The sequence below is a fragment of the Octopus bimaculoides genome, chromosome 1 (assembly GCF_046866305.1).
Source record: "Octopus bimaculoides isolate indiv1 chromosome 1, ASM4686630v1, whole genome shotgun sequence".
NCBI classification, from domain to species: domain Eukaryota; kingdom Metazoa; phylum Mollusca; class Cephalopoda; order Octopoda; family Octopodidae; genus Octopus; species Octopus bimaculoides.
The window spans coordinates 158,177,692-158,196,071 of NC_142928.1; the positions used below are offsets into that span (position 1 = coordinate 158,177,692).

At 35.5% G+C, this 18,380-nt stretch overlaps 1 protein-coding gene across 7 annotated transcripts in view; it reads left to right on the forward strand.

Annotated features, from left to right (window-relative positions):
• LOC106868443 (uncharacterized) overlaps positions 1 to 11,832 on the forward strand; it is a 79,843-nt gene extending 68,011 nt beyond the window's left edge. For 3 of the 7 annotated variants that reach the window (XM_089361236.1, XM_052971905.2, XM_052971894.2), the window contains 3 exons: positions 979 to 1,171; positions 5,874 to 5,957; positions 11,043 to 11,832. In XM_089361236.1, coding sequence (XP_089217362.1) covers positions 979 to 1,171; positions 5,874 to 5,957; positions 11,043 to 11,243 — 478 coding nt within the window. In that variant the 3' untranslated portion in view covers positions 11,244 to 11,832. Of the gene's footprint in view, positions 1 to 978; positions 1,172 to 5,825; positions 5,958 to 11,042 lie in introns of all 7 variants that reach the window. The other 4 variants (XR_016243893.1, XR_016243888.1, XM_089361245.1 and 1 more) reach the window with 2 other exon arrangements.
• Positions 11,833 to 18,380: the final 6,548 nt, after the last annotated feature.

Here is an 18,380-nt window from a genome sequence, read left to right on the forward strand (position 1 = left end):
AACTTTAATATGGAATAACTTAGGGATTTCTTTTTTTTTTAAGAAGACTAAGAGAAAAAGATGTTTTATATGACACATTCTACCAGTGCTCCAAGTTTCAAAGTGTTTCGTTAATGAAAAATGTGGCCCCCGTTTTAAAAAAGATCCAGTAATTGTAATTAAATCAAAAAACTAATAATTATATAATTATGATGAGATAACAGACTTTTTGCTCTTTTATTCCTAAGTTAGTAATTTCCAAAATAAAACATATTTCTGCCTCTTTGCCAAATTAAACTATATTTTTAATCTTAATTATTTTTTGTTCTAAAATATTAAGGTTTTTTTAGTTTTTTTCTTTTTTTTGTGGACTTTTTGTTTTTGTTTGTTTTGTTTTTTTTTGACACATTAAATTTCATGCAAGGTTGCTTTTGTCTTGCTGTTTTAGTTCTTTATATCATATGAAAGAACTATATACTGACATTGTAAGACACCAAGCTACCAATATTCACCAAGTCCCCCCCCCCCCATTACTTCTTTCTACTGTTGAAGTGTTGCTGTTTAGTAACACTTGTCAACATTGATCAAGCATCTGCTGTCCAGCATTGAAAAATTTTGTCACCATTATAATTTGGACATCCTAGCTTTTGCACTGTCAGTTAACGCTTAAACATATGTCCAGAGTATACTATAGTGCCAGAGGCAAGAAAAAAAGCCATATCATCAGAAACAATGTTTTATTTATTCAGCTAGTGTGACTTATCGCTTATCTTGACAGAATATACAAAGTTTTGTTTGAAATTAAAAAAATTTAGTTGATGTGTTTGGTTTGCTTCTCTTAAAAACACTAAAAATGTTGGTGGGGTGAATTTAACTTGACATTTGTTTTGTTTTTTGTTTTTTCATTTTCTATATTTGAAGCAAGTTTGTTGCTTTGTGCTTCGTCTGAATTTGAATGACATCAAAACAATTTCACTAATGTCAATTTCCATTCTACAGGGAAAATCCCAATGTGATACTCAATGAATTGGTGCTTTTCAAGGTTCCTCTTTGGATGTTAGAAAAGATGAAAATACAAATGAATGCTTTACGTACAGATCTTCCTAAAACCAAAACTCCAAGCATAAACAATATACATTCCAACGATACAATTATTTCATTGACTAAAGAAGTACAACCAGCAGTCATTCAGGTAAATTACTAAACTCCTTTATCTAAGACAATCTAAACTTTATTTACTGCATAAGCAGTAACCTAACATTAATAATTACATTCTTAACTCATCTCCCAATTATGAGTGTTTACAGTGATTACTGCAACAAAACTTTTCCTTAATCATTACTAGCTAAATTGAAAACAGGTTGGAAAATGAATGTATCATAGATTCTGAAGAAAGGACAGTATGAAAACTGAAAGAGATCCTGGCCAGACATAAGTTCAAAGAAGTAGTAGTTGATGCATATGACAAGAAGGGGTAGGAGATAAAAGCTTATAATATAGAGAGCATTTAGGAGGCAATCTACTGCAGACCACTGACCAGAATTGTGACTGGTGCAAAGTTTTTGCCAGACAAAATGTGACATGGTGGTGGAATAGCACAGGAGATAAAGTCATAGATGCTGAAAATTAAAAAAAGGAGCAAGGAACAATATCAAATAGAAGAGAAGCTATATGTCATGTGTATGTACCATAAGTAAACCCAACAGAACGACCATATATTTAAAGTTGACATCATCATCATCATCATCATCATCGTTTAACGTCCGCTTTCCATGCTAGCATGGGTTGGACGATTTGACTGAGGACTGGTGAAACCGGATGGCAACACCAGGCTCCAGTCTGATTTGGCAGAGTTTCTAGATAAGCGATTTGACAGTTATACACTCAAATGTGCAATTAAAATATGATGGCATGAAAAGCAGCTGGACCATCAGGGATGGTTGCTGAAATGGTGAAAATACTCAATAATATTAGACACATTAGTCAGTCGTGTAGTCGTCATATCCAGCGACTGGTGTAACAGTATCATCAACAACTGTTACAAAGGCAAAGAAGATATTCTAGAAGAAAGCCACAACAGAAGCATCAAACTGATGGACCACGTTAAGAAAATAATGGAAATAGTTATGATTAGTAAAAGAGGCAGATTAGATAAAATGCAGTTCAGGTTTGTGACAGAATAGGGCACCACTAATGCACTCTTCATAATGAAACAACTTCAGAAGTTCTTAGCTTTAGAGCAAGCAACTTCATCCAGCATTCATTTACCTGGAGAAGGTTTTGACAGGCTACCACACTCTGTAGTCTGTCTTGTGGTTGCTAAGAAAACTAGGTGATGAATGGCTTGTATGAACTGTGCAAGACATATACAGAGATGTCATCAGAAAAGTGAAAGCCAACAATGAGTTCAGTGAGGAGTTTAGCATGAAGGTAGGTGTCCATCAGGATTTGGTTCTTAGCCTCCTACTATTTACTATAGTTCTCCAGGTTATAACAGAGGTGTTTAAGACTTCACATCTATCAGAATTCCTGTATGTTGATGAACTGTTTCTTATAGTTGAATTTGCTGAAGATTTAGAGAAAAAACAATTGCAGCGTGGAAGGTGTTTATAAGCCATTTAAGAAACACACATGCAGCACAGAATTTTGTCAGTGAACAGGTTGCGGTCTCAAAGCGACGAAAATATTTTGACACAAATTAAATTTAAATGTTGAAGTGAATCTAACGGTTTTTGTGTGTTTCTTAAATGGCTTATAAACACCTTCCACGCTGCAATTGTTTTCGTTCCAGCACACGATCTCAGATCAGGTCACTTGCTATGCAAGTACATCTCCGTAATTAGAGAAAAAAATTTCAAATATAGAAGCAATAACTAGAATAAAGAAACCTCAAGGTAATCATCATCATCATCATTTAACATCCGCTTTCCATGCTGGCATGGCTTGGATGATTTGACTGAAAACTTTTAAGCCAAGGGGCTGCACCAGGTTCCAATCTGATTTGGCAAGGTTTCTATGGTTGGATGCCCTTCCTAATGCCAACCACTCTGAGAATGTAGTGGGTGTTTTTTACATGCCACCAGCACAGGTGCCATTGACCTGACACCGGCATTGGCTATGACTACAATCTCACTTGGCTTGACAGGTCTGTCCAGAAAATAGAAGATAGATGAAAAACAGTGACACTGAAAATGATGGGAAATTTATGCACTTTCTGTAATCATATGTAAAACAGATTCACACCACAAAGTAAATGAGTATTTTCTCTCTCGCTCACTCATCTGAGTGTTGCCTGTTTTATTCATTTGCCTTTTACAGTTTAACTTGTTTAACCTTCAGTATAAATTTTTTTTTTTAAATGTTGCTTAGCATTTTCTAAGGTCATTTGTTTCATTGTTTTAAATAATACAATTTCCATTGCAAATATCCTGTTGTTTGAGTTCAGACAATTATCATGTAGGTACCTTCTATTTTCGCTTCATGAGAAAATGAAACTTAGTAGAAATTACTTATTGAAAAGGAATATTTCTTTAGTAAACTTGTTTTTTTTTTATATTGATATTCATAAGTACTGCAATTAGTACAACTTAACTATCTTGATTTAAATAAACCTCTTACATTTGTAGATTCAATAAACTAGATACCTAAAGCTGCTAGTAGAGGCATAGTATTTCAGTATTGACAATTATTAAGGAATTAAATGTTTGCATGTCTTTATAGGTTGCTGAGCTAGATAAATAATGAACAAGTAGAGAAGTTACATAACTTCTGGTTTAGATTGTTAAAACAGTATAGAAGAAATGTAACTCAATACCATACTATAATTAACATAAGCTAGCAAAGAAGCTTCTATGATGTTACTAAACCTGCTAGAAATAGCAGTTAAATTTCTCTCTACCATCTTAAATAAGAAAATCTCACAGTAAGAAAGTCCTAGACACATCCCTTGAAAAAATGGAGTGTTTATGGCTGGAATGCCTCTATTCATACTTTTGTTTGATGGGAGTGACATCTAAAAATCATATATTCAGCGACTGAAGTTTTAGGCTACATCATTATCATCATCATCTTAATGTCCAGTTTTCCTTCTCTGCATGCATCGGATGGGGTTTATTGAGACAGATTTTCTACAGCCGGACCCCCCTTGTTGCCAACTTCTGTTTTGAAGCAAGACATGTTTGTGCAGAATATTGGATGAATAACACCCATTTACAAAAATCCTGCAATGTCAAGACAAAGAATCTCACACACACACACACACACACGCACGCACGCATGCACACACACACACACACACACACACACACACTCTCTCTCTCTCTCTCTCTCTCTCTCTCTCTCTCTCTCTCCCTCTCACACACACACTCTCCCTCTCTTTCTCTATCTCTCTCACTTTCTCTCTCTCTCTCTCGCACACACAACACACACACACACACACAACAAGCTTCTTTCGTCTTCCATCTATCAAATCTAAGTCATGGCTTTAGTTGGTTTGGATCCGACTGAAGTAGAAGACACTTGCCCAAGATGGGTATCCTTATTCACAGATTCGCTTAATGATGACTTTTTTCTAGGTTCATTCAGTAAGTAATGAATCATTATAGAAGTTTCATTACTGTAATAAGGTAATTAGACTTTAATGCAAAAAAATTCAATAAAGGTAGATTGTTTCATTTAAATGCTATTAACTAGGTATTAAAGAACAGTAAAAAATTTGATTAAAGTTATACTGATGTTAGTGAAGGCATGTAGCCTGGAGATTAGCACACTATACTCACAACCATAAGATTGTGGTTTCAATTCCTGTGCCAGGCATGTGTTGTGTTGTTGAGCAAAACACTTCATTTCACATTACTCCAGTTCACTCAGCTATAAACCAGTCCCAGCAATAGCTAGGAAGTTAATCTTGTGATGGGACCAGCTTACCATTCAATGGGACTCTTATGACGTCAGTCACTTGTACACAATGGAAATCAAATTAAAAAACAAAATTGGGGTCTTATGAGTCTAGGGCTTATGACAGACCAATACAGACTAGATTTGCAAACTAGACAAGTTACACCAGTAATTCAGGAAAATAATTATTTAAATATAAAAATAAACATACACAAGTATCTAAAATGAAGCGCTTTGTTATTTTTTTCTTTGACTTTTAGAGCATGTTTAGTATTGGCTCTAAGTTTACTAAAGTAATCTTGTGAAAAACAACTGTGCTTCCATACTTTTGAAAATTGCAATCAGTAATACATGCCCCATCCCTCAGAAAATATACACACACACACACACATCTTTTTGAGTAAATATCCTATATACTTTTTTAGTCATTTAAGATCTGCAATAGTGGTTTGGCTATGCTTCACTGATAATGTCTAATGAGACCGACAGATGTCTGATATTGTCATAGCACTGCTAAAGATCAGACTCACTTCACTCTGCATTCCATACTTAATTAATTTTAATTATTTGAAATCTCATATTTAAAAGAAAATATAAAAATTAGTCTTTTAAATTATGATTGTTCTCATCACCAAGGGTGCCATTTTTATTGATTAATTTTTTTAATTTATGACATCAAAGATACTAGCTTCCATTTTACTACAATATTTGCTCTACTTGCTGATAAGGGAAAAAAGACTTAGTTATCAATTAAGATTGCTTTTCTTTTTATACATAGATTAACATACTTAGTTTAATATTCCAGTCATTAAATATAGTTTCACTTAAATAACTCTCTGCATTTACTCTAGAAATGTTTAAGCAGATTTTATATTGAGAATCAAAGTAAAGTAAAATTATTCATCCTTTGCTGCATTTGTCCATTTGATTATTCCATTGTAATTATAAAGAAACCGTCATGATTCGGTTTCTACTACGAAGTCTCTTCTATATTATAGTCCTCCAGTTCCACTGAAGTCCTCGCAAGCAAACTTCCATTTACAAGATTTTTATATGATGATAGCATTAAGCCTGTTTGTGAGGTAAATTTACTTATATCTTTGTGTAAAAATGTAATTTGAAGCATTTTGGATGTACTTGTGTTGGAAGCTTCATAATGCTCTCAATGTTTTACAAAAATTATATTTCTCTTGGCATTTCTAATGTATATAAATCACATTTTGTTGGTTTTGGAGGGACTGCAAAAGTTACAGATTCAACCTATCCTCATTAGTAATAAAAAAAAAAGGACTTAAATTGGTCAAACTAAAATAATATGCTTGTTGCTGGCATTTCATTCAACATTGGAGAGTTACTTATTATATGAGAAAATAGTTCTTAAAAGATAAAGCTAGAGATTTGTTTGAATTGTTTTTGTTCTTTAAGCAGTTTATTAAATTGTTAAACATCGCAGAGATGTCCTGCTTGAAATAGTGGGTTGGGACCTAAACTAATTTGATGTTTTACTGCCGTGAGTTCAAGTCTCACAAGATGACTTTGTGCAACATGATACCTCATGCAAGGAAACATTTCAGTGTTGCATTGTTGAGAGAGGAATGGTGAAAGTAGCAGTAAAGGTATTATTGTTGGCCATGCACACAAAGCAAAAAACACAGGTTTTAAATTCTTGAAAATGGGTCTGTGATTGTTTTTCTATTTCAAATTGTTTTACAAATGTAAAACATTTACTAGTGTTTATATATGAAACTGCTGTGGGGTCATGACATAGACATTGAATGTGTATGTACATGCTTTGGTATGTATATTTATATGCATATATATATATTGGGTCATCCCATAAATAATGTTTTTTTTTTTTCAATTGCATGAACTAAAAGTCAGAGAGGGAAGAGAAAAGCTACCTACATCAACTTGCTATAAAAGCAGGTAGTAATTCTACCTTGTCTTGACTGAAACAAGTAAAAATTAAAGAATATATATATATATTGGGTCATCCTATAAATAATGGCGGTTTTTTCAATTGTATGAACTAAAAGTTGGATAAACTACCCGCTTCAACTTGCTATAAAAGCAGGTATTAATTTAACCTTGTCCTTATCCTTAATGCTGTTCTAAAGAGTGCAGTTCGATTTTAACAGTTATTTTTCCAAAGCTGTAATGGAAGTAACAAAGGAGCATATTCGGCATATTTTGCTCTATGAGTTCAATAAAGGTAACAAAGCAATGGAAAGTGTGAGGAATATTAATGCAGTATATGGGGATTGGACAACAAGCGTAAGTGGTTCCAGAAATTCCGAGCTAGAAACTACAACCTAGAAGATGCAGAGCTTAATGATGATTTCTTACAAACCCTGGTGGAACAAAATCTCGTAACTGTTGAAAAACTAGCAGAGAAGCTTGGATTTGGTCATTCAACCATTCATCAACATCTGCATGCCATCAGAAAAGTCAGCAAATTGGGTCAGTGGGTTCCTCACAAATTTTCCGAGTCTAATCATGTGCAGAGAGTGAGTGTGTGCTCTTTTTTGCTGTCATGTCTCACAAATGAACCTTTATTGGACCAAATAGTGACTGGTGTTGAGAAATGGATTCTCTATAAAAATGTCAAGCACCGAAGACAGCAGGTAGGAAAAAGAGAAACACCGGCACCTCAGGCTAAAGAAGGTCTACACCCACATAAGGTGTTGTTATCTAATTGATGGGATATGAAAGGTTTAGTCCACTTTGAACTTTTAAACCCAAACCAAACAATAGCAAAAGAGATCTACTGTGAGCAGCTTAAGTCAGTGCTAGAAGAAAAACGACCATCTTTGGTTTCAAGATGAAAGATGTTCTTCCATCAGGATAATGCTCGGCCACATACAGTGAGGATGACATTCTAAAGGCTGGAGCAGTTTGAATGGGAAGCAATGCCCCACCCACCATATTTGCCAGACATTGCGCCATCTGATTATCATTTATTCCACAGTCTTCAAAATGGATCTTCTATCGAAAGGTTAAACGTCGTAAACAGTGGCTTGGTAAAAGGGAAGAAGCTCAACCACAACCGAGAAGGGAACTTCATGAGAAAAAGGTTCTTCTCTCTATCTGGTGGGATTGCAAAGGAGTAATTCATTTTGAATTGTTACCTCTAGTGCAACAATTAATGCTCAAGTCTACTGTCAGCAATTAGAGCGTTTGAACCAAGCTTTGAAGAAAAAAAAACCCGCTTTAGTGAATCGAAAAGTAGTGATGTTTCATCAGGACAATGCATGACCCCACACTGCAAAGATCGCATCACAGAAGATCGAAGAGCTTGGGAAAAAATTCCTCATCCACGTTATTCTCCCAACCTTGCTCCTTCAGACAACCATTTGTTTCATAGTTTACAGAATCATTTGTGGGACATAACTTTCGCAAGCCAGGAGGAGGTCGAAACTGACATTTCAGAGATCTTTGCTTTGAAACCAAAAGAGTTTTACATTGCTGGGATTAAAAAGCTTGTAAATAGATGGAAGGAAGTCATAGTTAATCAGGGAAAGTACATTGATGATTAAATTTCAATTAAGTATAACATTTGATCATTTGTTTTCTTTATTCAAAATTTGGACACAATTTATGGGATGACCTGATAGTTGAGACTGAAGATAATGAAACTGAGGCTGACGATGACAAATTTGAGATTGACATTTTGACATTGATGTGATTGAGGTTGATAATATAGAATTTGATAGGTAACCCTGTATATTAAGTAAAGAGGCATATTCTACCAAACATTTGAATCAATTATTACTACACAACTACACAAAATTCTGTATTGATATGTAATTGTGTTAACTGTAAAATGATAATTATAATGTGTAATTGAATGGTTTATAATATCTTTGTTATCAACAGTTTCATTTTAGCATTTGTTATCATTGCTATTATTTAATCTAAACCATCACTGGATTAGCTGACCAAGGGTTAAAATATTCCAACCTGATATTTTTATATCCAGCACTATATTTTCCAGTGTGTATTTCCTTTAAGATATGATTTGAGAGAGGTTTCAGTACTATTTCTAGCAAGTTGAATGACTGCATAGACGCTCTTGCACTGGGTTGCTCCTTTGTAGTTTCTGAGTTTATTCTTTTGTTCTTTTATTCGTTTTAGTCATTTGACTGCAGCCATGTTGGGGCACCACCTTTAGTCGAACAAATTGGCCCCAGGATTTATTCTTGGAAGTCTAGTACTTATTTTAAGTCTTATTTGCTGAACCATTAAGTTACAGGTTCGTATACACCCCAACATAGGTTGTGAAGCAATGGTGGGGAGATACACAAATACGTGTGTGTGTATATATATATATATATATATATATATATATGATGGGCTTCTTTCAGTTTCTGTCTACCAAGTCCACTTACAAGGCTTTGGTTGGCTTGAAGCTATAGTATAATGACACTTGCCCAAGGTGCCATGCAGTGGGACTGAACACAGAACCATGTGATTGGGAAGCAAGCTTCTTACCACACAACCACTCCTGCGCTGTTGAATAAAATAAATAAATTTTTGTGATGAAATACTAATTTAATGAACAGCTTTTATTTTCAGCTACCATTTGCTAAAGAAATATATATTATTGTCCTTCTACTATTCTTTAATGGTGTGTGCAGGAGGCTGGGGTTAGAATTCATCTTATGAAAGTATAAGATGACATAATTTCAAGCCTTTTCTTAACGTTGGTTTTTCATATTTCTAAGAACTCTACAAATTCTAGATTACCCCAGTTCATTTCATCTTGAGCTATTGGTACATAAGGTTGGCAATAAAGTATTTAGCCCAGTTTTGTCTTTCAGCCACTTAATATTATACAGAAGCTGGAATTAAGGTAGCCTTATCTTAGCTGTTCACCCAATTCTCATCTGGTTTGGCTTTATTGTCTCATCTCCTGTTATGTTTAATTTTTTTCTCTCTCCTTCAACCTGAAAGTAACCAATACATGATAATTTACTTCATCCAGATTATGTCATTTATTCTATTAGCTGCTGCTGCTATAAAAAAATCTTCCAATGTGTCTCATTCTCTCTTAACCTTTTCATTTATTAAGTTTATTTTGTTCGTGTAATAGTAGATAGAATATTCTAGAATATTCTATTCACTTACTCTACTATTCTTGTAAAACTGTATCATCATCATTGTCACTATCATCATCAACATCTGCTGTAACGGATTTGACATTTAGTATCAGGATTCTTCACTACATCATTTAGTATTCACTTTTCCATGTTTGCATGTATCTTGTGAGTAAATTTGGCAAACTGAAACTGTAAAAAGCCTCTCATGCAATATGTTTTTATAGTGTGTCTGTGTGTGTGTTCTTCTCAACTTCACATTTGCACAGTGGTTTTAAACTAAACCACTGTTCATACAAGTGGTATAATTTGTTTGGCCTCTCTGACCATTGAGCTCTTTGTTCAAAGGATTAGGAGAAATGTTGTCTTGCTTGGAAACAGGCAATGGTTGGCAACAGGAAGAGAATCCAGCCTTCTGTTTTTCCATACTAGCATTGGTTAGATGAATGAGGATTTATTTGTGACGGTATTTTATTCCCAGATGCCTTTCCTATTACTGACCTTTGCATGCTTTTCAAGTAGTGGATGTTTTTCATTACACTGGCTCTCAAAAGCACTGTAGTTTGTTATTATGGCAACATGCAAAGCCATGAAATGCCAACATCTGCACACGTACATGGGCACACACATATATACAAAGACGAAGGGAAGATAATTTTATGAATTAAGAATCTCTCGAAGTTAATTTATATTCCTAGAAGAAAGAGAGTTTTATCCTTGTTTGTAAGAAGGGGGTGTAACTATGGACATGTTTCGATCTATTAGATTTCATTAGCTTAAAATAGTCTACTAAATTCTGCTTGACAAAGATTTTTACATGAAGTAAGAATAATTTTTGGGCCAGTAATATTTGCATAATTCAAAATTTTGTCCGTTTTTTTTTTTTTGTTTTTTTTGCAAATGCCATTCAATAGGGATCCCTAAAGAGATACAATAAGTTATTTTGTATGTATCACTCAATGACATTCTTAATACTTTTACTGAAAATTACTTTTCCTTTAACACCGTTTTACATATTTAACATACGGTTCTTAAATTTCTCTTGTATTTATATACTGTTTTCTCTTGCAGACACCACCTGAAAATAATGATATGTTTGAAATATTATCAATGGACAATGATACCCAAGAGACAGATGTATCTCCATTTGTTCCTGGACCTATTGGTGCTGAAGGACCTTCTCCTTCTATATCAGATTTAGATGGCCTTGATGAAAACACTACTTCCATATCCAGTCCATTTCAATTGACTACTTCCGATCCAAATGGTTGATTTTTTTTTTTGTTTTGCTTTTTTTTTTTTGTTTTTTTTTCCATTGAGTGATCCTCTTGGTTGACTCCTAACAAAAGCACCAACTTCAGTCACAATTAAACTGACTGACTGATCCTATTTTTCTAGATTTATTCAAAGTTCATGTTGGTGCTATCATGTTTTCTATGCTATGGATCTAAATGGAACTGACTTGGACTCAGGGCTGCAACTGACATCAACAAACTCCTGCATATTAGTGTGCAATGAAATTCAATATGAAGTGTATGATAATCTCTTATCTCCATGCAGCCATTGTTGGGTGATCACAAGCATAAAACAAACTTTTGAAAAGACAGAACAAATTTTGTTTCTCTCCTATTTGTAATTATTGTTTCCTGTGTACTCAAGTTTAATCTTAACCTTTTATTGAAAGACAAAGAAAAAAATATGCCTTTATTTTTAAAATTCTATTTTCTTTCTAGGAAAAAAATATTGTAATTAATAGGCATGCAGACTTTTGGGGAAAAGCATTTTTAAGCAACTGTTGTTTGTTTTATATTTTATCTCTAAAATGATATATAAAAGAAATGAAATGAATATTGTTTTTAAATATTTGTTTTAAATTGTTTTTCTTTTCCATATTATTTGAGGTAGGAGAAAGATTTTACTTTGAACATATTAACTTTTACAGATTTTGCTATTTATCAGTTCAGAAGCCAGAAGATGTAATAGTCTCAAAAAAAAAAAAAGAAAGAAAGCAATGAAAATATTAAACCTACTAATAGAGCATCATACTTAAGCACTTACACTTGTATATTACAAGACACAAAAGAGCAAATACTGTTTGAAGCATTAAATTGAATGAAAGAAATTTAACGAACAGCATTCCATCATTTGCAAATGTTGTGAACCAAAAGGAATCACTCTAAGAGAAGGAGTGCACAAGGTGTCAAAAAAGACAATGCTATTTCTTTTCTCTCTTTTTTTTTTTTTTTAAATGATTAATTTGAAAGAAGGGCAGTGCCAGTAACCCTTTTCAAAGACTCCAAGGCTGGTGGGATGAAGTTATCTTCAAACTGAAGGCCTAGCCCAAATGCTTGCAAGAGAATAGACTCCATTGAAAGTACTCAAGGGCTAGGGGGGAGTGTTAAAGATTAACAACTTATCTAGAAATAACAAGGAGGAAGGTAACATACCTGTGTTTTTCAATAAAAAAAGAAAAGAAAAGAAAACCATAGTGTGTTTCCATATACCCTCAAAAGCAGAGTTGGAAGAAGCCCTGGCTGATGTGTTACAGGGCAGACCATATGGGAGCATGTGCCTCGTTTTTAAGACTGAGGAGACAGGCAGAGCTGTAGTACCCCATACCTGCTCCTCTCACACTGGTGCAATGCAAGTATTATATCCTGAGATATTTGTATTGATGTTGACTTATCATTATCTTTGTGACATCATATAGGCAAGTGGTTCACATGGAGATGACATGGTTAGGCAGGTTCTGATAGCCTCTGAAGGCCATGAGGTTATTCTTCAACTATACCCCTAAACTCTATTAAAGGTTTCAAAAAGGATATGAGTCTGCTTGTTGGTGCCAAGTCGATCGCTCAGTTACTACATGTGTAGTGGTAGTTAAAGCCATTCAAGGAACTTGTAATTAGAAGAGCAAAAAAAAAAGAGAGAAAGAGGTGAGCAAATATGATTAACAATACCAACAAATTCCAGAGGTGAAGACCATGGCTAATATCATCACTTTTTCCAGACTATAACCAGTCTTAACTTCTGAAGAAAAGGAAATCCATGTGTATCAAATGTGTGCAGATATATATATATATATATATATATATATACATATATATATATATATTATGTACATCTCCACACATATTTTGCATTGTATGTATAGGACCATGTGGTCAATAAAGGAATAATTATAGAGTGGTGTATTGACAAAACTGTTAGAGCATAGGAAAAGATACTTTGTGGTATTTCTTCCAACCCTTTACATTCTGAGTTCAAATCCTACCAAAGTTAAATTTGCCTTTAATCCCTCCAGGGTTGATAAAATAAAGTACCAGTTATGTAGTGAGGTAGGGGTGGGTTAATGGTATTGACTAATCTTCTCTCCCTCAAGATTGTCTCAAATTTTGAAACAATTATTACCTCCGCCAAGGAAGGAGGTTATGTTTTCATCGGCGTTGGTTTGTCTGTCTGTGTGCAAAATAACTCAAAAGTTGTGAACGGTATTTCATGAAACTTGCAGGAAAACTTGGTAATGACACAAGGAACAGATGATGAAATTTTGGTAGTGATCCAGGAATTTTTATGGATTCTTGAAGGATTTTTCATTTGTTATATTTACTTTACATGAAGTGTTACAATATTATATTCTTTGATTATCTCCCTTGAAAATATGTTCATTCTTTCCACGTAACCTATGGTGGCATTGCTGTTTCCAAAGTTTATTTTTGTTTCTCTATTAGTAATTTTACTCATGTATCTATCTTAAAATGAGCTCCTTGGCGGAGGATGACATGACAAGCCTTGACTATTGGGATTGACTCAAAAAGCTCAAGCTTTGCTCCCTCCACCACCGCTGTGAGCTCTATATCATCTGTATGATGCAGAAAATATTCCATCAATAATGTGGTGTGCAAGTGAGATGACTGCGCTGGTATGGTCATGTACGAATAGATGAGGAGAGCTGTGTGAAAAAGTGTCACACCCTGGTGGTTGAGGGAAACTGGAAGCGGTAGACCCAGGAAGACCTGGGATGGGGTGCACGACCTTCAAACATTAGGCCTCACTAAGGCAATGACTAGTGACTGAGACCTTTGGAAATATGCTGTGCTTGAGAAGACCCAGCAAGCCAAGTGAGACCATAACCTGTGGCTTATGCCAGTGGTGTAACCAGCCCACTTAGGCATACCTTTCTTTCATTGGACACTAAACTCTGCTTGTGAAGATCTATTGAGGTAAGTGAAATCGAACTCAAATTCGATGACTGGCATCCGTGCTAGTGGAGCGAGCACCATCCGAGCGTGATTGTTGACTGGCCCCTGTGCCAGTGGCACATAAAAAGCATCATTCAAGTGTGATTGTTTCCAGTGTTGCCTTACTGGCACAACATTCAAGCGAGGGCGTTGCCAGTGCCGCTGGACTGGCTCCTGTGCAGGTGACACGTAAAAACACCATTTGAGCATGGCCATTGCCAGAATCGCCTGACTGGCACTCATGCCGGTGGCATGTAAAAGCACCCACTACACTCTCGGAGTGGTTGGTATTAGGAAGGGCATCCAGCTATAGAAACTCAGCCAGATCAGATTGGAGCCTGGTGCAGCCATCTGGCTCACCAGTCCCCAGTCAAACCGTCCAACCAATGCCAGCATGGAAAGCAGACATTAAATGATGATGATGATGATTTCTCATCTTTAAAATTTGTCCGAGGCTTGGCCCCTGTGCCATCCATCTACTACAGAAATGTTGGTGTTGTATCACAACACTATGACAGAACTATTTCACCTCAATTGGCCCTGCTCTCTTCAACATCGTACCAGATACACATAAAGGAGGAAAGTGACTTCACAACATTCAAACGATCCCTAGATAATTACCCCCAACAAATACCAGATAAGCCACCCACACCCAGATATGTCTCTGAAAACAATAACCCTCTGCTTGAATGGGCTACAGTTCCCCAGAGCTGACTGTGTATCTCTTCCAGGTGGTGCTATTAAATTAAACATGACCTGAGTCAACTTCAGCCGAAACTTATCTAAGTAATCTAATCTATGCTGTAACTTTTTAATCAAAGCATGACAACATGGGTAGAGGCTGATATCTTAACATTTCTGATGGTCTTAAGTATAAAAAAAAATTATTAAAGATTTATATAGAACTACATTCAGAATATGTCTATAAGCTATTGTACTTAGCCCTGGTTTCTATCCTCAAACAGTTCCGTTTTGTAGATGCCTTTTTTTTTTTTATTAATAAAGCACTCCGAAATTAGAAAAATCAAAAATCTGCAACAATCTTGGTCCCATGAGTATCAGATAATGGATTTTCAACTGTGTAAAGAAACTGATTGTGGTGATCGTAGTTTTGACGGTGATTGTGGGGAAAGCAGAGACAGTGTTGATGACAATGGTCGAGATAAGTATGGGAGGAGGTTATCTTTTTGCCAGCATTGGTTTGGGAAATTGGGCGATTTTCCACATGCATGTATATGGGTGGAAATGAGCTGCTTGGCAGTGGCCTGCGCTCTGCGAATGCTTTTCTAGTTATAATTATTGTCACCAGTTTGATTTCCACTCATTTAGTTACTTATTTTTGCTAAAAATTTTGTTGTGTCTTGCAACCTTTTCAATAGTTGTTGACTCTGTCCATTATCAGAGATGTGTTCTTTTTCTTTGTTTGTGCACGTGTGTATACACGTATGTATGTATGTATGTGTGTGTATGCATGTGTTTACGTTTGTATGTATGTATTCTGTTTATTCATGTGTTTGTGTGTTCATGCGTTTGTGTTTGTGTGTGTACTTCTGTCTCCTTGTGTGTCTATGTGTATCGGTTTGTGTGATTGTACGTGCATCTCTTATGTATTGATGTGTGTTTCCATATATATGTCCTTGTGTGTGTGTGTGTGTGCGTGTGTGCGCTTGTCTGTCCATATTACCTATGTACCTATCTATTTATCTGTCTGTTTACTTACATATCCATTTACCTACACGCATATATATAGACCACCCACCATCACCTCGGCAGTGAAGAAAAGCACCACAGAGCACTGGAGTGGCTGGACTATACCCACCCAGGACGCTGAGGACAGCAGTCAGGTGAAAAGAATGACTGCACATGCAATAGGGGCTAGCATAAGAACCACATAGTAAAGTTTAACAGGAATCTATACATGCAGGTTCAAGATGTAGCCATTGGTGTTGGTGTGGCTGGCCTCTTCATGACCTGATGAGACAGAAAACTTAAACAATCCTTAGCAGAACAATCCACAACTGTTTTGCTTTACTGTAGGTATATAGATGACATTAATATTCTAGTTAGGACAAACTCTAATAACTGTTATGTTGAAACCGAGAGGAGCACAATGGAGGGTATCCAGCATGTAGCTAACTCCATCCACCAAAGTATCAAGGTAACTATAGATTACCAGACTAGACACCCTAACAATAAACTCCCTGTCCTTGATACTGAACTTTAGTTAAAGACTGAACAACAGAGTGCAGCTCCTCCACTCCTATTACATGAAGCCCATAGCTTCTAAATATGTTGTTCACAAGAACTCAGCTTTGTCACAAAACATGAAAATCAACATACTGATGGCAGGCTTAGTTAGGATAATGAACAATGTGTCCCCGCTATGCAAACCCTATGAAATAAAGAAACATGTACAGAACTTCATGCAATTCTCTGGATATGATTAGAAAAATAGGGTTCGAGTATACAGGGGAACTAGAAAGAAGTTAGATAGCATTATATGTAATGAAACCAACGGTACCTGCTCTACATATAGAAGTAAAGACTGGAATAGGATACAAAGAGTTTGTCACAAAGGAAACAGGGTCAACACGTGGTACAAGACTGACAAATATCAAAAAGTAATTTTTGTAGAGGCTGCTGCCCATGGAGAACTAGCCCAAAGGTTTAGGAAAGCTCTGAAGGAGGCCAAACTTAATATTAAGATCGTTGAAAAGCCAGGGAGCTCCATCAGATCACAACTATGTAGGACATACTCCTTTGAGAATACAACATGCACCAGTGACAACTGCATAATATGTAAGATTTAACCCTGGCATTAACTGTAGAACTAGAAATGTGTTCTACAGCATAAGGTGCATAAAGGGTGCTTGTAAAGACAAGAACATGATATACATAGGTGAGACATCTAGAAGCATTGTAGAGAGACTAAATGAACATTTGAGACAATATGACGACAAAAAACAGTCCTCTATACTCTACCGACATGGATGTACACTGGGTCAACTTGACATCTGCATTTTATCCAAGCTTTCGAAGGACCCAACACTCAGACAAATAGAGGAGTACATCCTCAGTAGTAAATAGGAAATATGCATAGAACGTAGTCAGACCCCAATACCTACAGTTTATATATACACAGGTAGAGTTGTTAGTAGGCTGTTAGGTAGACATATGTTTGTGTGTGTGTAGGTAGATGGATATGTAAGTAAACAGGTAGATAAATAAGTTCACACATACACAAATGAAGACCGAAACACATGACCATATATACACACACACACAAGGACACATGGAGACATACATCCATACATAACAGACGCACATACATAGTCTCATAAACCCATACACAGACACACACATAGATATGCAGAATACATACAAACGTACACACATGCATATATATATATATATATATATATATATATATATATGCATACACGCACAAACATACATATGTGTATACACATGCGCACAAACAAACAAACAAAAAGAACGCAGCTCTGATAACAGACAGTCAGCAACTATTGAAAAGGTTGGAAGACGCAATGAAAATTTTAGGAAAAATAAATAACTAAATGAGTGGAAATTGAACTGGTGAGTGTGTTAAATAATAAAGCACTAAAAGAGAATGACTCTCCCCAGACACAATAAAATATGCTTCAACACACAAATTCACATAAAGAATCTTGCAAACCAAATACAAAAATGAAATAAAAAATTATTGTTATGTACATAAAGTAAGGTGGCAAGCTGTTGGAAACGTTAGCACACCAGGTAAAATGCTTAGTGTTTCATCTGTCTTTTACATTCTAAGTTCAAATACCACTGAGGTAAACTTTGCCTTTCATCCTTTCAGAGTCAGTGTAGTTGACTTATCCCCACTCCCACTGAAATTGCCTGCATTGTGCCAAAATTTGAAACTAATATTATGCAAACAAAGTTGTTTGCTTAAGAAGTTTGCATTTCTACATCTTTGTTTCAGGTTTTATTGCACTGCTTGGTACCTTGGGCAGGTATCATCTATTGTTGTCTCAGGTTCATTTACTCACCATGAACAGAATTACATTGACAGAAACTGGAAGAATACAGAGTGTGTATGTATAATTATACTGGAAGAATGTTATGTGCACATAAAAGTATATCTTTTCATATTGTGATGAATGTA